At 39.6% G+C, this 22,063-nt stretch overlaps 1 protein-coding gene across 1 annotated transcript in view; it reads right to left on the bottom strand.

Moving 5' to 3' along the window:
- Nucleotides 1-4,949, bottom strand: part of FAM221A (family with sequence similarity 221 member A) — a 32,345-nt gene extending 27,396 nt beyond the window's left edge. The window contains exons 1-2 of the mRNA XM_065883557.1: nt 4,814-4,949; nt 1,795-1,968 (exon numbers count right to left, since the gene is read on the bottom strand). Of these exons, the coding sequence (XP_065739629.1) occupies nt 1,795-1,968; nt 4,814-4,878 (239 nt within the window). The 5' untranslated portion in view covers nt 4,879-4,949. The remainder of the gene's footprint in view (nt 1-1,794; nt 1,969-4,813) is intronic.
- Nucleotides 4,950-22,063: the final 17,114 nt, after the last annotated feature.

The raw sequence follows: 22,063 nt of genomic DNA, 5'->3' as shown, positions 1-22,063 counted from the left end.
AATGAACTATGTAAAGAAAAAAGTACATGAACATAGTAAAACATATTAACAGCAGCTGGCTTTAGGTGGTGAGTCTTCTTCCTATGTTTCTATATATCCCTCATTTTCCTTAAATAACCAATGTTTCACATCCATATTAGGGAAATATTAATTCAGACAGAGATCTCACTGAGTGACTGGTACTAAAGAACTTTTCCATCCAAGTGGGGTTGGGTCACTTTTGAAGGTTAATTCCATGCTGTACAATTATACATAGATATGAGACTGGCACTAAATTTTTACAAGGATAAATGATAAAACTAACATAAATTTACCAAAGTCCTCTTCATTTCTGAAAGATATCAACATAACCCTCATCCTCCATTCCTCCACAGTGTTTTTATTTGGGGTTGCTAAATAAATTTCAAGTCAATCTATACACAACATTACTTATCCTAGCAACTGCCTAACAACCTCCAGCAAACTGCAAGTCTGTAAACAGCAACTACACAGAGTACCTCAGGAAAGAGCCCCAGAAACTATCAGAACAGGGTGGCTCTCCCATGGTTCCTTTGGAACAGAAAGTTGAAGTCGTTACCTAAAACCACGTAATAGTTTCTGTGATTTTTCCTTGAAGCAGCTTTGTCCTTTTGAGCTTTACAACTAAGACCTGTGACAGTCACAAAATTTAAAGTAGAACAGGATAAACACAGCAAAATGCAAACCTCAGGTATAGGTAACATACATCAATGGTTGGAGCCTCATGTATTTCCTTTCCTCCATGCGCTTTTCTCAGAAGAGGACCACTTATAATAAAAAGCTGTGTGCTTGTATTTTTGTTTAAAGAAAGATATACACACACACACACACACACACACACACACACACAGTTGACCCCTGAACAATACAGGTTTAAACTGCGGATTTTTTTTTTCAGTAAATATGCAGTAGGCCCTCAGTATCCATGGCTTCCTCATCTGGGCATTAAACCAGCCACGTATTGTGTTCCTACTATGTTTATGATCTGAGGGTGGCTGAATCCACATCTGCAGACAGGAGGGCCCAGCTATGGGACTCGAGCATCCCCAGATTTTGGTGTCCGCAGTGGGTTCTGGAACCAATCCTTCACAGGCGTGAGTGTGTGTGTGTGTGTGTGTGTAAATAAAAGAGAAAGGTAGTCATACAACACACTTCTTAAAGTGTAAAGGGAGATTAGTAAATGTGAGGAGAAATGCTTCTATTTGTAGATTGGTAACCTGTTCAGTGTAGCTCAACTCAAGCAACTCTAAAATCAGTTCTGCATAACTTATGTAAGCTGAAGAATGGCTATGTGGGGGTCGATTACACCATACTCTCCAATATTGAGTGTGTCTGAAAATGTTCATAATGAAAGGTGAAAATGAATAAATAAAATAAACTCTTTCTGCAGAGAAAAAAATAAAATCAGCTCTGCAGTCTGATGACCCATCCTCTACTACCTTGTCCAGTGGTGGGAGAGGCAGACTCTGTTCCCCAGCCTAACTGAAAGATCCCTGGCAAAGCCACAGGGGCACCAATATCTTTCTAACCAATGGTAAGACAAAAGATGCTTAAGGTGATAAACTCCATAATGAGTTCTAATCTGATACAACAGAAATTTTTAAAATATAGCCCCCCAAAACCTTAAATAATTTCTGGCATATTATTGGTATATAAAAGCCTGTTTTCAAATGTTTTCCAATGATCACCAATAATGGTATTTATAGAAGGAAGATATGCTCTGCTACAGTTTTATACTTCCTAATCACCAGAAACCTTAGCAATAAAATATCTTACCTATGGGTACAAAAACACAGTGTCTCTGGACCCACAAGTTTACAATCCATTCCAGTTGGTGATCGCCAGCTCACGAATAATCTGTTCTGTAAACGCATAGGTAAGACTTTTCTTTTGTATTCTTCATATTCTTCAGGAGTAAAAAGTTTCCCTCCATCATCCTCACCAACAATTCTACAACAAAAAAATACTTCTCTTAAGCCTTGTGGATTTATTTTCCAGGTTAAAAATACTAAAATTAAGCTATACTTGTATAGTCAAAGGAAACGCTGCTTCGGCTTTTTTACTTAGGCTCATGTTAATAGCAAAATTATACACAATAGTAATAAAGCTTTTGCTTCCCATATAAAAGAGAATTATGAATAAGGAAGTCAATGAATTCATAACATCTGACTTCAATGATCCAGGTTTACCACTAGAGAATTACCACATATTCATCTCAGTTTCTCCTTTGATTCTGAAGCAAACATGCTCATTTTTCCCATTAAAAGCCGGAGCCCAAACTGCTAAAAAATTCTAATATTTTCCTCCTTAAAAAATAGCCCCCCCCCAAAAAACAAATGGTACAAAAAACATCGACGCTGAAGACAACATAACTAATGCCCACACCTGACTCCAAACCCTGGCCAGGAGTTTAAACTAAGATGGGACCCACAAACACCCTTGGATCTGCACCAGCTCAAACCCAACATATGCATTGAGTAATCAGGTGCAACATTGTTTAATTCCAGAAGACCGACCTCAAAATTTTATGGGAAAAATTAAGCCAACACTATTTCTTAATTTCTTAGGAAATTAAGAATTGGACTCCCTGGAGGAAAAGGAAGCACAATTAAAATTGAAGAAATATATCCTTGAAAATACCTCCTTTAAAAGTCATGAAAAATGTTGTTTGCAGAATGCTACATAATTTTTGGTGCAATCCATACTCTTTTCCATACTTTCAAGCCTTTACCTGAGGTAGATAAATAAAACCAACTCAGAGGCTATGAAACCATTACAAGCTTCTTACTTACTTAAATAATTTAGATACACAATAGTAAAAAAAATAAAAACAAAGGGCATTTTATTCTGAGATAAGTTTTGGGCCACTTTACTTTATTATAGCTACCAAGAAGTATACCAACAGGTACTAAAAAGACCTTAAGATCAATGCAGATCTTTAAAGAAAGAGATCATTTGATTTTAAGTTCTAAACCAGTGTAGCTCAAACTTTATTTACAGAATCCCGAAGAAATCTAGTTCAAATGCAGATTAAGATTAAAATGCCTGAAGAGGGCCTGGTGATGCTCCCTGGTGATGCCTTGACTGCTACACTTTGAGCAGCAAGCCCCTAACTTTTAGAGAATTATTCCAGGCAGTTTATGTTTGAAAAATAATTTCCTCCCAGGCCCTAACATTTTCTGGGCCAGGCAAGAGACTACAACTGAAAGCCCACATTCCACATACCTGAATATCTAAATATCTAAGTTATCAGTCAACATCAGGACCCAGCAACTTGCTCCCAAGGAAATGTAAGACTTGGAGCCTCAAAGAGCCCGCTCTGCCCTACATGAGGGCTGGGTGGAAGCTGTTCTGGGCACAAGTCTCCTTGCGTTACCCAAACCAGGAATGAGGCCTGACCCATCAAGCTTCTCACCCTCACTTTTTCTGGCTCAGAATTACCAAGGCATTTCTAGGCATTACCCAAAAGTATGTCACCTAGACAGCCAGAGGGAAGTGCAGTCAGATAGGAACTCATTTGCCCAAGTAATGTGGGGCGACCACCTTTAAGCAGAGCAACTCCTCTGGCTTGGGTTTCAGGCCGCTCAAGCTTCCCAGGTGAGGATACGATCGTCTCACTTCCCCCTTATACACACACACACACACACACACACACACACACACACACACGCCTCAACTCCCCTTCCTCCTGCCTGTCCCTCTCCAGTAATTCCCACTCACCCAGTTTCCCAACTGTCAAAAACAAATACCGTATGCTAACACATATATATGGAATCTAAGAAGAAAAAATAAAAAGGTCATGAAGAACCTAGGGATAAGACAGGAATAAAGATGCAGACCTACTAGAGCATGGACTTGAGGATATGGGGAGGGGGAAGGGTAAGCTAGGACAAAGTGAGAGAGTGGCATGGACATATATACACTACCAAACGTAAAATAGATAGCTAGTGGGAAGCAGTGGCATAGCACAGGGAGATCAGCTAGGTGGTTTGTGACCACCTAGAAGAGTGGGAGGGAGGGAGATGCAAGATGGAAGAGATATGGGAACATATGTATATGTATAACTGATTCACTTTGTCATAAAGCAGAAACTAACACACCATTGTAAAGCAATTATACTCCAATAAAGACATTAAAAAAAAAAAAAAAACTTTCTTGGTAGACCGGAAAAACACATCGCTACAGGTGCATCGGTCTTTGTCAGGGCCCCAGACAGTGAATCACTCCCTAAATCCCTAGGAGCGGCTGCACTTCCAGTTTCCAGAGAAGAGTTTCTCCAGAACCACCAACACTACACCAGTGTCTTTCTCTTAAAACCTGCCCCTCAGGGTTAGGAGCACGTTTAGAAGTTCACAACTTACCCTATTACTAAGTTAACATGCAAACTTGATGTCTGCTTTTACAGGCCCCGAGTACTCAATGTGTAATCTACACTGGCAGTTTAGAAGAACACACCAAAAAAAGGATTTTGCATAAATCTAGTTAATAATCCTTCCTCAAAGAGGTCAGAGCGGGAGGCCTTTTAAATTGCCTCGGAAGAAACTTATTAGAATAGAACTGCGTGTCAGTACAATATTTAATTACAGAAAGAGAAAACCTGCAGTCAATGTAAGCTTCCCCCACCAGCCCAGTGAGGGATTCCGGGAGCCCCCGCGAGCCAGCGCTGGGCCCCTGCCTGCGCCTCCAGCGCTCCTCCCGCGACGGGGGCCGGGCCCGCCCGCGCCTCCAGAGCTCCTCCAGCGAGAGGGACCGGGCCTGACCGGGGCCTCCTGGCCCCGCGGAGCCACCGCCTCACCTCCGGTACTCCAGGTACTCGTCCACGGCCGCCGCGCTGCCGGCGGGCAACGTCAGCCGCTCCATGGCGGTCGGGGAACCGGGAGGCGCCGGCTCTGGGGCCCCAGCCCGCCCCGCGCACGTGAGCAGAACCCTGAGGAGCCAAAACCGGTCCTGCCCCGGCCGGCCGCGCCCCCTCCCACCCGCCTCCCGATTGGCCCGCAGGAAAACCGCAGGGCGCGCGCTTCCACCTGGCTGCCCACGAGAAACTTGGCCTCCACGCTCAACCCCTCCGCGCTGGGGATGCTGTTTACCGGCCTCCGCAAACCTTGTCCCTCTCGTTTTCCCTGGTCTGGCAGGTGTCCTTGTAAAATAACGAGGGACGAGGGAGTGCAACGCCTTGCATGTAATGGATGCACAGAACATGGGTTATTTCTTTGTGCAGCGTTTTTCTCTGGTTGTGAGAAGGTTCTGGAACGTGTGAGGCCCACCTCTCCATAATGTCCAGCCGTGTTTTCAAATTTGGCGTTTAAAAAACTGTGATGTAAAATCAGTAGTCCTGAGTGTCTGCGTCCAGTTTGGTTGTCGCTAAAGCAACATGTTCTTCAAAGAAATTGAGTAGCGGTTTAAGCGGAAACAAAGAGAAACAATTCAGTTAAGATTTTTTTAAACCTTTGGAAATATTCTCCACAAAATTCTTTTCAAGGTTGAATTACAATGCGATTGGTAATTTGCACAGAATCTGGTTTAGTAACCAGGAAAAGAGGTAGGGAATCCATCATTATTGAGTCAAACTCTGAGGCTCCCTAGGGGTCCGCTTAAGCGCCCTCTATAAATTATCTGGGAGGGAGAATCCACAAACAATAAGACAAATAATTCGTTGAGCTCCAATACTTTATTTCAAAAATACTTCCCGGGATAGTTCAGGTCCCAAAGGCAAAATATGATATAGACAGATTGCTTAAGTGCCCCCCTTCCTTTTCACTGCCCTTTCTTCCGTTCTAGAGTCGGTCCTCCTCCATAGGCAGCCAGGCAGGTCTCGTTCCCACCTTTGACACCCTTACTACTTTTTGTTAATTACTCTCTACCCAAAGCGTTACCTCCTAACTCAACCTTAGCCAATAAACTTTGAAGCCTCCCAGCCACATTTGCATTTTTATAGAGACATTTTAAGGTTAAAAGGCTTTCAACAGTTGGGTCAAGGAGTGATCCTGAAATTAGGGTTATTTTAGGGGAAGGAGCCCTGCTCAGTACTCTCTCCAATCACACCTATGGGCTGCTGCCGCCAGCTTTTATCTCTTTATGAACACCTAGCCCTGCTTTTAGGCAGCAGCTAAACTAACAAAGATTAAATAGCATAAAGTGCCAGGCTATGTGAGCTTATAGAAAGGTGGCAGGGGAATGGCTATGCAGGTAAGTACAAGTTAATGAATCTAGAGAGAAATAATTAAAATAGGCTTAGTGCAGTTGTGGACTCTTCCACGAAGATTCTAGAGTAGAAAACTCTTCTGACCAAAAGAGTCAAGAAAAATATTAGGAATGACAAATAAGAGTTCAGAACAAAATAGAAAATGTTATCCTAACCTTGGAGAAAACTGACAACTTTGCTAATTAGAATATTGTATATGTTTTTGACCTCTGCTTTAATTATTTTTAAGTATAATTGAACTGTAATTTATTCCCAGAGGTATCTAAATTGCTCTAGGATATATGACGGACAGAGGGACATGAAAGAGGGACACTTGCCTTGGCAAGTATTAGACATTTTACATAGTAAGTCCTCATAAAATGAGATTGGAAATATCAGCATTTTGCAGTGATGTATAGGTTAGGAATGCTTTCTTCTGCAAATGACAGAATAATCTAACAGTGGCTTAATTAAACACTGGGTTTTTGTTGTTGTTACTCTAAAGAAGTGTTGGGGTAGGTGGTTGCTGGAGTTGGTTCATGGCATTTTCCCCATAGTTTCAAGAACCCCTGAAATTATATCCAAATTCAAAGAAGAAAGAAATGGGGCAACCAATATCAGCTATTCCTTTTATCAAGTACGAAAGAGTTTTCCTAGAAGCCCCTCTAAAAATTTTTCACTTATGTATCATTGACCAGAACTATGTCACATGGCCATCCCTGGTTGTACAAAGGAGACTGGGAAAGCAAATACAGGACTAACGTTTCCCAGGTTCTATGATGGAGGTGGTCAAGAAGAGAGTTAGAAATGTGTGTTTCGTTAGTCTGCCCAGCTCACCCCTTGAACTGTTAATACCCATGCACACCCTTCTCCCCAATGTAGGCATTTTACATTAAATGTAGTCGTCAGACCCCTAAGGAAGGCAACCCCAAAGTCTCAGCCAGCTACTGAAACTGGTTTGAAGTCTTCTCTGTCATTCAATTTTTTTTTTTTTCTTTTTGGCCACTCCACGCAGCATGCGGGAATTTAGTTCCCCGACCAGGGATTGAACCAGTGCCCCCTGCAGTGGAAGTGCGGAGTCCTAACCACTGGACCACCAGGGAAGTCCCACTATCATTCACTCTTAACGGTTTGGCAGTTGAGAGCTAAAGGACAAGAAAGTCGCTTCTCCCCCATCACAAAATACCTAATATTATAGTAACGAGGGTAGAATAGGATAATTACAATACAAAGGTCTCCGAAAAGGAAAGAATGGGAAATACATAGAAGACAAGAGTCCATGGCACATACCAAATACTGCTGGGCAGGTGGTAATGACTCCCACTTCCAACAGTGGAGAAAGTTCCTTGCAGGGCCAGCGAGATTAGGCAGCCTCTGATTCTGTTATCTGGAAGGATCTCCCTTACCTATCCCCTCCCAGCTCTTGGTGTACCTCTTTTGAAGAAGTTCTTATTCCAAAGCCACGTATGGCAGCATCTCTTGTGGGCTTTGGGGAAAATGTCTTTTTTGGGGGATAGGCACAACTTTCACAAGCCACTCCCGGTTGGTGCAAATACAGAATCCAGGGGACAGTAAGTGTTGAAGAATCTCAAGTTTTCCAGGCAAGCTTAAGATTTTTGAGACAATTTTCCCCCCAAATTTAGTAGCTTTCAAGTGTTTTTCTTTCTTTTGATCAACTTTTTTGTATGAGTGTCCACAACCAAACACCTGTTTAGACAAAATCAATGTTTCTTCTTTTTATTTAACTATATTATTCATACAAAAGCACATATAAACATATATGCACAGTTTAGTTTTTCAATAATAACACCCAAGTAGTCATCAACAAGCTTAAGAAATAGACCAATACCAGTCTTTTTTTTACTAATGTTTCCTTTCTTTTTTACAGAAAATTTATCACTAAGTCATATGTTTAATTTTGCACGTTTTTGAATTTCATAGGATTTGTTCTTCTGAAAATCGTTGTTGAAATCATCTTTATGTTTTTGAGATTCATAAACATTGATGTCTGTATTAGATTGTCCTTCATTTATGAATAGTAATTAAGCAATTATATAAAATTTACTCATCCATTCTACTGTAATGTACATTTGGGCCCTTTCCACTTTTTATAAACATTGCTATTATGAATGTCCAAAGTACACCTCTCCTGGTGCAAGTGTTTCTCTAGGGGGCGCTTAAAACAATTTTATGATATGTAAATTATACCTCAATAAATTTGCAAATATAAATATAGATATATATGTATATATATACATATATATTGTCTTAAAAAGTATCTCTAGGACAATCGTTTTTGAATTTTAGTGTACATTAAAATCACCTGGAGGACTTGTTAAACTAGATTATTGGCCCCATCCTCAGAGCTTCTGATTTAGAAAGTCTGGGGTAGGACTGAGAATTTTTATTTCTAATGCTTGTTCTGCTGGTCTGGAGACTCCTCTACGGTATCTATAGAGGTGTGGAATTGCTTAGTCATATGGTATGTGAGTGCACTCCTTTCTAGATAATGTCAAATTGTTTTCCAAAGTGATTGTGCTCCAAGCAGCAGTATAAAAACATTCAGATTGCTCTGTATCCTCTCCAGCATTTGAAATTGTCAGACCTTTTATTCATGCATACCAACATCATTGTATTAATTTGTATCTCCCCAATAATTAATGACATTGAGCACTTCTTCATCTTTATTAAGTATTTCTATTTTCTCTTCTGTGAAATGCCTATTCACCAATTTCTCCCATTTTGATTGTTTCTTCCATTGATTTATAGGAGTTCTTTACACATTCTGTATAATAATCTTTTGTTGGTTGTACATGCTATAAATATCTTCTCCAGGTTCTAGCATAAATGAACAAAAATTATTTAATGTTGTCAAATTTATCCACCTTTTTGTTTATGGTTTGTGTCCTCTTTCAAAAATCATTCTCTAACCAAAGGTCTTAAATATAGCCTTCTACACTGTTTTCTAAAAGGTTGACATTTAGAGTGTTAATCCACCTAGAATTGACTTTCGTGTATGGTGTAAAGTTAAGGACCTAGCAGGTATGTTTCTGCTAAATAATTTCTGCTGATTCTCATTCATGTACCATTGCTCCTTAAAAACAATTTTTGAGGATTCTTAAAGGCCTAGTTTGAAGTTGCTTTCTTCCAGAGATGTTTTGCATTTGCTTCTGCCAGGTGCTCAAAGGAACTACCAGTCTGGAACCATTTTGTTTCTTACAAAATTTTATAATAGAGAGCTTCCCTAGTGGCGCAGTGGTTGAGAGTCCGCCTGCTGATGCAGGGGACACGAGTTTGTGCCCTAGTCTGGGAGGATCCCACATGCCGCGGAGCGGCTGGGCCCGTGAGCCATGGCCGCTGAGCCTGTGCGTCCAGAGCCTGTGCTCCACAACGGGAGAGGCCACAGCAGTGAGAGGCCCGCGTACCGAAAAAAAAAAAAAAAAAGAAAAAAATTATAATAGAAATTTTAAAACCTGCAAAAGTAGAGAAAATAGTAAAGTGGACTTGTCACCGAGCTCCAAAAATTATCAACATTTTGCCATTCTTATTGTCAGAGAGGTAATTGAAAAGAGATAACCACCAGTTGACCCTGGAGCTGGATGCAGGCAATTGGGGGCCCCTTGCCCCCTCCCCTTGTTAGTACAAGTTTGTGCACCTGACACACAGTGAGGCCAAACAAACGGAAATGTCAGAGTTTGGAGCAGAGAAAGGTTTGCTGCAGGGCCATGCAAGGAGACAGGTGGCTCATGCCCCTCCAAAACCTGAACTCCCTGAAGGGTTTCAGCAAAGCATTTAAAAAGGCCAGGTGGTGGTGGAGGGCAGTCTGCAGAGTATGTGATCAGCTTGTGCACAATTCTCTGATTGGCTGATGGTGAGGTAACAGGGCAGTGTCACAGGGGTTAACATTATCAATCTTTAGGTGTCAGTAGGTCTGGGGGCTACATGCTCATATGATCATCAAGTAGTTAACATCTTCCACCTGGTGGGGGGTTTCCACATTTGTAAAAACAACTCAGGAATGTGCATTAGATACTGTTATCTAGGTACTTCAGAGAGGAGATAAAGCGGAGGATATGAGGGAAGGGCCCATCCTGGGAAGCCCCGTAGGTTCCTGCTCAGTTACACCCTGTTCTTGGAATGTACAGTTCTACCCTCCGTTCCTGCAGTGGGAGCTGTTTCAGGGCTGCAGCCTTGAGAGAGTTGTTGAGACCTTCTGGATAGTATATGTGACTGAACCTACTTAAGGCCTCTATGTAAACGTTAAGATTCTATAAGGCTGGTGCGGAGATCTACCTGTCTTGTGGCCACTCAAGACAAGCCTTGTAAGGAAGTTCCCTTGCTTATTAAACCTGCCACCTGCAATCTGGAGTGGTCTGCCTCTTTCTTTAGTCTCTCCTTGCCCTCTGTGTATGGGGGCCAGTTTGTGAGTAAACAATTTACCTATGCTCCTCCTAATATATTTTTAAGTGTTTTAGAGCAAAATGCCAGATGTCATACATTTTTACTCATAAATATTATACGTCGGCATGTATCTTTAACAAATGACTTTTTAAAAAATCCACAATATCATTATTGTAAGGCCAACTGGCCCGAGGCAGGAGAACGCAATCAGACTCACAGGTTGAAACTGACCTGGAGACTTTCCGGACCACCCAGTTCCAGGAACTGACCTGGCCCAGCCTTCCCGCCTTTCGAGGGGCGGGACTAACGGTCCCAAGACTGATGCGACCGGCACCAGATATTGCCACGATACCCGAAAAGACCACCAAATAAGGAATACCCTGCGCCCGCCTGGATTCACCACACCCCTTTCCCTTCTCCCCCTATAAATTCTGCCCAAACCCTCGCCCGGGCGCGACTTCTCTGGCCCCTTTCTCTCGGACCCGTGAACCTCGCCCAGGGGCGTTCCCAAATAAAGCTTGTTTAAGCTCTCCTCCGTTTCTTGGTGCAGTTCCTTACAATTATGATACCTAATAAATTAAGCAATAATTCCTTGATATCACCTAACAGCCAGTCCTTATTCAAATTTCCCTGATTTTTTTCTTATTAGAATCCAAGTAAGGTCTACACTTTGCATTTGGTTTATATGTGCTTAATATATAACAAGTCTTTTGTTATCTTAAACAGTTCCCTGTTTCCCACTCTGACTTTTTGTACCATCTATTTGTTGAAAAAAACTGGGTCATTTTTCTTGTAGAATATCTTTCTGGATTGGATTGTTTACCAAAAAGTGTCATTTAATATATTCTTCTAGCCCTTATCTCCTATAAATTCATACGTAAATCTGAAGACTTCACTGGGTATTAAATTCAGAAGTTCTTTTCAAAGGAGTACTTCACTGATGATGCTGTGTCCTGAATTCATGACTTTTGGGGACAGGCTTGCCTGCAAATTCCCATAAGGCCCACATAAGATGGTGCTGTATACTTAGGAACCAGTTTCCCTCCTTTCCCCATCCCTCAACCCAGCTCAGTGCCAAGGCCATTTTCTCTGTAGTCCTCTGTGGATGAGGGGGAGATTTTGGATATACGTCATTCACCCTTACTCTGGGCCCTTTGGTGTCCCAGGTTAATGTGGAGAGGGTCTCCTATTAGACTTCTCCTCTTGGGCTTTGACCTCAGTCCCCCTCACTGAGCTAAGCCATCAAATCCAAAGTTCCGGGACTTCTCTGGTGGTCCAATGTTTGGGACTTCGCCTTCCAATGTGGGGGTGAGGGTTCGAGCCCTGGTTGGGGAGCTGGGATCCCACATGCCTTGCAGCCAAAAAGCCAAGGCATGAAGCAGAGGCAGTATTGTGGCAAATTCAATAAAGACTTTAGAGATGGTCAGCATCAAAAAAAAAAAAGAAAGGAAGAAAGAAAGTGACTTCTCTGGTGGTGCAGTGGTTAAGAATCCGCCTGCCAATGCAGGGGACATGGGTTCGAGCCCTGGTCCGGGAAGATCCCACATGCCGCAGAGCAACTAAGCCCGTGTGCCACAACTACTGAGCGAGCCTATGCTCTAGAGCCCGTGAGCCACAACTACTGAGCATGCGTGCCACAACTAATGAAGCCTGCACGCCTAGAGCACATGCTCTGCAACAAGAGAAGCCACCGCAATGAGAAGCCTGTGCACCACAACAAAGAGTAGCCCCTGCTCGCCACAACTAGAGTAAGCCTGTGCACAGCAATGAAGACCCAATGCAGCCAAAAATAAATAAAATAATAATAAAAGAATTGAACTGTAGGGAAAATAAATTAACTATTTAAAAAAATCTTTAAAAAAACCAAAAAACAAAGTGCAAGTTTGCCTGGAACGGCTAATGTTCTCAGGACTCTTTTACTAGCATAGGAAACTGCTTGTTCTTCATGTACGGGCAAAACCCAGAAGGGCAAGTTAATGCCCTGGGAGCAAACTTTGACCAGTGGGGAATGTGAGCCGATAAATTTTTCCCTCTTTCTCCCCTACGATGTTTCAGAAATGTGTTTCATATGGGGCCTCAGAAGATCCCATGGGATTGAAAGATTTCCTGATCAGTAACCTGTCTTTACTCTTTTTCTTTCTCTGTTTTACTTCCTTAATCTCTGGGTTCACACTCCCACGTAAAATATTCACTTTCAGGAGGACCCAGGCTAAGACAGTGTCCTAAATCTATTTTAATGTATACATTTATCCTTTTCTCCCCTTTAAATGTATTTATTGAAGACACTGGGCCCATTTGTCCTGTGTTTTTCCACATTTCCACATTTCACTGATTACCTTCCTGTGGTTAGGCTTTATCTGTTCCTCTGTACTCTGCATTTCCCATGATCTAGAGCCTTGATCAGATTGAGGTTCAAATTTTTAGCAAGAATACCTCATAAGTGGTGGTGTACACTTCCATGTGCAATGTACAGATGCGGTTTGGTTGTCTCTGTAATGTTAACATTGATCACTGAGTTCAGTTCTTGCCAGCCTGACCCATAATATTCCCCTTCCACTTTTCACCTAATCATTTCCTTCACTTTCTGCTTTATACATTTTGAATACTAAACTTGTTTTAGGCAAGTATTAGGCAATACGAGTTTAGAATTGTTACAATTGGTGCATTAAGCTATATATCCATATGAAGTAAATCCATTTCTAGTGAGTTTTTTTTTTTGGGTTCAAAGTCTATTTTACTTGACATTAATAAAGCTACACCAACTTTATTTTGATTGTATATTTTTTTCCATCCTTTTATTTTCAACAACAAGAAGTACTCAACACACATGAAAAACCTGAGATTTTCCAAACATTTCTCCTAAAACTATAGCCTTGTTCCTGTTACATTTTCTTAGTCCCCAAACACAGCAGATGATAATTTGACCAATTTTTCCACTATTATCAGCAGCCTAGGAAAGTTGTAGGTCCTCACTGCCCACTATCCTAACCCCTCTACCCAACCAGTTCCGTATTTTAAAGCCTCTTGCTTTTAGTACTCCGTTGTGGTATTGGATTCTCTAGAGTTAGGAATGCATTTTATTAAAAATAATAGAAAACTCAACTGAAGTACCTGAAACAAATTCAGCTGGTTCAGCAGCTAACTGATGTCATTGCTGACATCTGTGCAGTGTCTGGCCTTTCCTTCACCATCACACGATGGCTAATGCAGCATCAGCCCTCCTTCCTGACATCTCTACTTATCCAACTCCCATCCTCAGGACTCAGCTCAAATTTCCCCTCCTCTGGAAAGGAGGTAACTCTATTTCCCCACCCTGCAGTATTAGGACCTTTAAAAACATAGAGATAGCTAAGCATATGAAAAGTTTTCACTAATGTTTAGAATTTTCAAATTTCTAGGTCCTACTGCTTGTGCTGGCAATATTTCTGGAACACCCACCTTTTACTTCCCTTGTCCATCATACAAACTCCTCCTCACCTCTAAAATTCAGGATGAACATTCAGTCTTCTATGATGTCTTCCATGATTTTTAAAAACCATTTCAAAATTGAAGTATTATTTACAATTTTTTATTAGTTTCAGGTGTATAGCAAAGTGATGGTTATATATATATAACTTTTCCATTGTAGGTTATTGCAAGATATTAAATACAGTTCTCTGTGTTATAGAGTAGGTTCATGTTGTTTAACTATTTTATACCAAGTAGTGTGTATATGTTAATCACAAACTCCTAATTTATTCCCTCCCAACCCTCCATCCCCTTTGGTAACCATAAGTTTGTTTCCTATGCCTGTGAGTCTATTTCTGTTTTGTAAATAAGTTCATTTATATCATTTTTCTTTAGCTTCCACATAAAAGTGATATCATATGATATTTCTCTTTCTCTGCCTGGCTTACTTCACTTAGTATGATAATCTCTAGATCCATCCATGTTGCTGCAAATGGCATTATTTCATTCTTTTTTACAGCTCAGTAATATTCCAGTGTGTGTGTGCGTGCGTGTGTGTGTGTGTGTGTGTGTGTGTATACATACACCATATCTTCTTTTCTTTTTTTAAAATTTTTATTGGAGTATAGTTGACTTAAAATGTTGTGTTAGTTGCTGCTGTACAGCACAGTGCATCAGTTATACATATAATATACACTCCTTAGATTCTTTTCCCATATAGGTCATTACAGAGTATTGAGTAGAGTTCCCTGTGCCATACAGTAGGTCCGTATTAGTTACCTATTTTATATATAGTAGTGTGTATATGTCAATCTCAGTCTCCCCATTTATCCCTCCTCCCCTTCCCCCATGGTAACCATAAGTTTGTTTCCTACATCTGTGACTCTGTTTCTGTTTTGTAAATAAGTTCATTTGTATAATTTTTCAACATACAAGCGATACCATATAATATTTGTCTTTGTCTGACTTCACTTATTATAATAGTCTCTAGGTACATCCATGTTGCTGCAAATGGCATTATTTCATTCTATTTTTATGGCTGAGTAATATTCCATTGTATATATGTACCACATCTTCTTTATCCGTTCATCTGTTGATGGACATTTAGGTTGCTTCCATGTCTTGGCTATTGTAAATAGTGCTGCTATGAACGTTGGGGTGCATGTATCTTTTCAGATTAGAGTTTTCTTCCGACATACACACAGGAATGGGATTGCTGGATCGTATGGTAGTTCTATTTTCAGTTTTCTATGGAATCTCCGTACTGTTTTTCATAGTGGCTATACCAATTTACATTCCCACTGACAGTGTAGGAGAGTTCCCTTTTCTTCACACCCTCTCCAGCGTTATTCTTTGTAGACTTCTTGATGATGGCCATTCTCACTGGAGTGAGGTGATACCTTATTGTAGTTTTGATTTGCATTTCTCTAATAATTAGTGATGGTGAGCATTTCTTCATGTGCCTATTTGCCATCTGTATGTCTTCTTTGGAGAAGTGTCTACTTAGATCTTCTGCCCATTTTTTGATTGCATTATTTGTTTTTTTGCTTTGAGTCGTATGAGCTGTTTGTATATTTTGGACATTAATCCCTTGTTGGTTGCATCATGTGCAAATATTTTCTCCCATTCTGTAGGTTGTCTTTTTATTTTGTTTATGGTTTCCTTTGCTGTGCAAAAGCTTTTGAGTTTAATTAGGTCCCATTTGTTTTTCGTTTGTTTGTTTTTATTTTCATTACTCTAGGAGGTGGATCCAAAAAGATATTGCTGCGATTTATGTCAAAGAGTGTTGTTCTCCCTATGTTTTCCTTAGGAGTTTTAGAGTATTGAGTATTACATTTAGGTCTTTAATCCATTTTGAGTTCATTTTTGTATACGGTGTTAGAGAATATTCTAATTTTATTCTTTTACATGTAGCTGTACAGTTTTCCCAGAACCACTTATTAAAGAGACTGTCTTTTCTCCATTGTATATTCTTACTTCCTTTCTCATAGAGTTATTGATCATAGGTATGTGGGTTTATTTCTGGGCTTTGTATCCTGTTCAATTGATCTATATGTCTGTTTCTGTGCCAGTACCATACCATTTTGTTGTTTTTTGTTTGTTTGTTTGTTTTTTGCGGTACGCAGGCCTCTCACTGTTGTGGCCTCTCCCGTTGCAGAGCACAGGCTCTGGACGCGCAGGCTCAGTGGCCATGGCTCATGGGCCCAGCCGCTCCGTGGCACATGGGACCTTCCCAGACCAGGGCACGAACCCACGTCCCCTGCATCGGCAGGCAGACTGTCAACCACTGCGCCACCAGGGAAGCCCCATACCATTTTGATTACTGTAATTTGTAGTATAGTCTGAAGTCAGAAAGCATGATTCCTCTAGCTTCATTCTTCTTTCTCCAGATGGTTTTGGCTATTTGGGGCTTTTTGTGTTTCCATAAAAAATTTTAAGTTACTCATTCTAGTTATGTGGAAAATGCCACTGGCAATTTGATAGGGGTTGCATTGAATCTGTAGATTGCCTTGGGTAGTATAGTCATTTTAATGATATTGATTCTTCCAATCCAAGAACAAGGTATGTCTTTACACTTGTTAGTGTCATCTTCAATTTCTTTCATCAGAGTCTTATAGTTTTTGGAGTACAGGTCTTTTGTCACCTTAGGTAGGTTTATTCCTAGGTATTTTATTCTTTGTGATGCGATGGTAAATGGGATTGTTTCCTTAACTTCTCTTTCTGATATTTCATTGTTGGCATATAGAAATGCAACAGATTTTGGTATATTAATTTTGTAATCAGCAACTTTACCTATGTGCTCTGGCAGTTTTCTGATAGCATCTTTAGGATTTTCTATGAAGCATCATGTCATCTGCAAACAGTGACAGTTTTACTTCTTTTACAATTTGGATTCCTTTTATTTCTTTTTCTTCTCTGATTGCTGTGGCTAGGACTTCTAAAACTATGTTGAATAAAAGTGGTGAGAGTCAGTATACTTGTCCTATTCCTGATCTTAGAGGAAATGTTTTCAGCTTTTCACCTTTGAGTATGGTGTTAGCTGTGGGTTTGTCATATATGGCCTTTATTATGTTGAGGTAGATTCCTTCTATGCCTACTTTCTGAAGAGTTTTTATCATAAATGGGTGTTGAATTTTGTCAAAAGCTTTTTCTGAATCTATTGAGATGATCATATGGTTTTTATTCTTCAATTTGTTAATGTGGTGTATCACATTGACTGATTTGCAGATATTGAAAAATCCTTGCATCCCTGGGTTAAATCCCACTTGATCATGATGTATGACCCTTTTAATGTGTTGTTGGATTCTGTTTGCTAGTATTTTGTTCAGGAGTTTTGCATCTATGTTCATCAGTGATATTGGCCTGTAACTTTCGTTTTTTTGTGGTATCTTTGTCTGGTTTTGGTATCAGCATGATGGTGGTCACACAGAGTGAGTTTGGAAGTGTTCCTTCCTCTGCAATTTTTTTGGGAACAGTTTTAGAAGAATAGGTGTTAACTCTTTTCTAAGTGTTTGGTAGAATTCACCTGAGAAGCCATTTGGTCCTGGACTTTTGTTTATTGGGAGTTTTTAAATTACTGATTCAATTTCAGTACTGGTAATTGGTTTATTCATATTTTCTATTTCTTCCTGGTTCAGTGTTGGGAGATTGGTACCTTTCTAAGAATTTGTCCATTTCTTCTAGGTTGCCCATTTTATTGGCATATAGTTGCTGGCAGTAGTCTCTTATGATCATTTGTATTTCTGTGGTGTCGGTTGTAACTTCTCCTTTTTCATTTCAGATTTTATTGATTTGGGCCCTCTCCCTCTTTTTCTTGATAAGTCTGGCTAAGGGTTTATCAATTTTGTTTACCTTTTCAAAGAACCAGCTTTTAGTTTCATTGATCTTTTCTTTACTTTCTTTTTTTTTTAGTCTCTATTTCATTTAATTCTGCTCTGATCTTTATGATTTCTTTCTTTTTAGTAACTTTGGGTTTTGTTTGTCCTTTTTCTCTAGTTGTCTTAGGCATAAGGTTAGGTTATTTACCTGAGATTTTTCTTGTTTCCTGAGATAGTCTTGTATTGCTATAATCTTCCCTCTTAGAACTGCTTTTGGTGCACCCACAGATTTTGGATCATTGTGTTTTCATTTTCATTGTCTTTAGGCATTTTTAGATTTCCTCTTTGATTTGTATCTGTGGCCACAGTAGAGTCACAGACTGGTCTACCCATGAGTTATTGGATCCCACTGACCTCTGATCTTCTGAACCAGCTCCCTGGAGCAGGGTGCTTATAACCTCTTATAACAAGGAGGCAAGTGGAAAGCAGCCTTCCAGACAAGTCTCAATCAGTATCAACATATTGCAATGTTGTTTGGGTTGTAAAATACCTTTACTTCTTTAAGTGTTTTATGGCCTGCATCTTGGAGGACTTCATACTGACAAGATTGTTGGGTTCCTAACACTGCACTCTTTTCAATCTGACATCTTATGGGTTTCTGATGGCTTATGGCAGCATCACCTGCAAGCCAAACCTGATACAAAATCAAATACAAAAATCAATTTCATTTCTTTACATTAATAATTAACTCTCAGAAAGAGAAATGGAGAAAACAATCCCACTTACTATTGCATTAAAAAGAATAAAATAACTAGGAATAAGTTTAACCAAGGAGGTAAAAAATGGGTACACTGAAAACTATAAAACATTGATGGAAGAAATCAAAGAAGACACGAGTAAATGGAAAGGTATCCTTCGTTCATGGATTGGAAGAATTAATATTGTTAAAATGTCCATACTACAGATTCAATGCAATCTGTATCAAAATTCCAAAGACATTTTTCACAGAAATAAACAAAAAAATCCTAAAACTTGTATTGGACCACAAAAAGCCCAAATAGCCAAAGCAACATGGAGAAAGAAAAACAAGGCTGGAGGCATCATACTTCCTGATTTTAAACAATATTACAAAGCAATAGTAATCAAAACAGTAGAGTATTGGCATAAAAACAGACACATCTATCAAAGGAACAGAATAGAGAGCCCAGAAATAAACCCATGCATATATGGTCAATTAATTTATAACAAAGGAGCCAAAAATATACAATAGAGAAAGGACAGTCTCTTCAGTAAATGGTGTTGGGAAAACTGGACAGCCACATGCAAAAGAATGATACTAGACCCCTATTCTATACCATACACAAAAATCAATTTAAAATGGCTTAAAGACTTAAATGTAAGACTGGAAACTCATAACACTTAAGCCTAAGACCTGAAACTAGGAAACATATGGGATAAGCTCCTTAATATTGGTCTTGGTGATGACTTTTTGGAATTGACACCAAAAGCATAGGCAACAAAAGCAAAAATAAATAAGTGGGACACATTAAACTAAAAAGCTTCTGTACAGAAAAGGAACCCATCAACAAAACGAAAAGTCAGCCTTCTGAATGGGAGAAAATATTTGCAAATCATGTATCTGATAAGGGATTAATATCCAAAATATATGAAGAACTCATACAATGCAATAGCAAAAAACCAAAATAAAACAAAACACAAAAAATAACAAAAAACTCCACAAAACAAACAAAAATAAAACTCCACAAATAATCCAATTAAAAATGGGCAGAGGAACTAAACAGACATTTTTGCAAAGAAGACATACTTTTTTTGGCTCTGTGAATGAAACCTTAATAATGTATAGCAGAAACTGGACAGACGTATTCTTATATGAAAACAAAGGTTTCCTATATTACATCTTATTTATATTTGCATACTGAAGAGGTAAAGTGTCTAAATGGCTATTTTATAGTTCTTTCTAATAAAATGTACAAAAACAAACAGAAGTAGTGAGAATGTCTTTTGGGGGCCTTGATGGTGACATAAGAATGGGCTTGGACTTGATTTGTGAATCCAAAATCCAGAGGTGCAGGTAGCCTTATGAATCAGGGTTAGCCTCAGGGGGTCAAAAACTATGGCTTTAGTTTCTCTCCAAACCTGTAACTCCTAACTCTTGGTGTGGCGGGGCTGGAGTGGAAGCTTCCCCCCAAACTGCTGCAGCCCCATGTTCATTGCAGCATATTCACACTATCCAAGATGTGGAAACAACTGAAATGTCCATCAACAAATGAATGGATAAAGGAATAGTGGTGTGTGTATATATATTGGGTTGGCCAAAAAGTTCGTTCAGTTAGGGAATACGTTGTTCAATAAAGTTCTTCATGAAAATGAAAAATGTGTCTTATTTTTACTTAAAACTGAACGAACTTTTTGGCCAAGCCCATATATATATATATATATATATATATATATATATATATATGTGTGTGTGTGTGTGTGTGTGTATATCTACACACACACACACACTGGAATATTATTCAGCCATAAGAAAGAAGGAAATCCTGCTACTTGTGGCAACATGGATGGACCTGAAGACATTATAAGTAAAATAAGTCAGAGAAAGACATACTGCATATCACTTATATGTGGAATAAAAAAAAAGTAAAACTTATAGAAATAGAGAGTAGAAACATGGGTACCAGAGGCTGGGAATGGGGGAAACAGAGGTTGGTAAAAGCATGCCAACTTTCAGCTATAAGACGAATAATATCTGAGATCTAATGTAAAAAATGGTGACTACAGTTGATAAAAACGGTATTAAATAGAGATTTGCTAAGCATAGAACTTAAATGTTCTCATCAAAAAAAAGAGAAATATGCGAGGTGAGAAATGTGTTAATGAACTAGCTAGTGGGAATCAAATGAAAGAAGAAAAACAGCAAAATTCCCACAAATATGTAGATATATATATGAAATAGGAAAGATGTTGCCCGAAATGCACTACCTTCCAAGAGATTCAAAGGAGATTGTGTCCCTATAGGATGGGATGCTGTGTTTTGAAGTGCTACTGAGACAAGCTTATTCCCACTCCTCTGCCCCCATAACACATTGCTTGGGAAACTGTAGCTTAGTGCCAGAGGAATCTTCTCACTTACCTTGCCTCTTAGGAGGTCCATTCTGTCCCAGGGAGATGGAATGGTTTAAAGGCATGTATTTATTACATTTAAAAAACGCGCAAACCCTGTGAACCAAGCAATTTCTTGTCTTGGTATCTGCCTTAGAGAAATGCTCACAACACATGCGCAGGGAGGCATTGTTCATAACAGCAATATATTTAAATTTAAAAATTGTGGGGTATACTTAGAGAAGCAGAACAGTTACAAAACCTGTAAAATTAATTTTCCCAACTGAGAGAACTGGGGTAAGGATTTGGGTCCATAATGCAGGGAATGAAGGTAAAGGGCTTTTCCAGGCCCTTGGGTTCTAGTTTTATTTTACTGTAACTATTACGGAAACTTCTGCATCAAGGTCTAAAGTGCACTATTGAAATTTCGTAGTCCTTATTCAGGCTTCAGTTGCATGTCATATATAGAATTCCTACGGGTCTCATTAGTTGAAGATTTGGGGGAAATTTTTTGAAGTGACAATAAGCTTAGTGGGATGTGGTTACTGAAATATGATAGATTTTTCTCTTAGGCAAGAATTTAGGATAACAGAAAAAAGAGTCCTTCTCTACTGTTTGCTTGGGAAACCATGTCTAAGTTGTATTTAATTCTGGATAACACAATTGGGCTGGGACACTGACACACCGGAGAGTATTTTCAAATCACCATGATGGTGCATGGACTTGAAACCATGTCAATAGAGGCAGAGACTAAAAAAAAAATTCTTCCAGGGAAGGAGGAAAACATCTCTGTACTGTACAAAACGGTATTCACTCAATATATCTGACAGCAGTTGCCTCATACCCGTGTCCTTCACTGTTGTGTCCCTTGCTCTTGTCAACTGCCATGCACATAGTAGGTGCTCAAACAATGTTTGTTGAATGATTAACTTACCATGTACTCTTGAGGGCATGATTGCCTGGTAATAATTTAAATTAACTACTAAATCTGCAGGAAACATTATTACAGTTCTTTGGCGACGCAGTGCCTGAATCCCGGCTCCCGCGTCGGCGCATTCGTGCATGCTTGGGGCCC

Source organism: Phocoena phocoena, chromosome 9 (genome assembly GCF_963924675.1).
Source record: "Phocoena phocoena chromosome 9, mPhoPho1.1, whole genome shotgun sequence".
Lineage (NCBI taxonomy): Eukaryota > Metazoa > Chordata > Mammalia > Artiodactyla > Phocoenidae > Phocoena > Phocoena phocoena.
The sequence above is the reverse complement of the archived record's forward strand: the minus strand, read 5'-3'. Positions and strand labels throughout refer to the sequence as shown.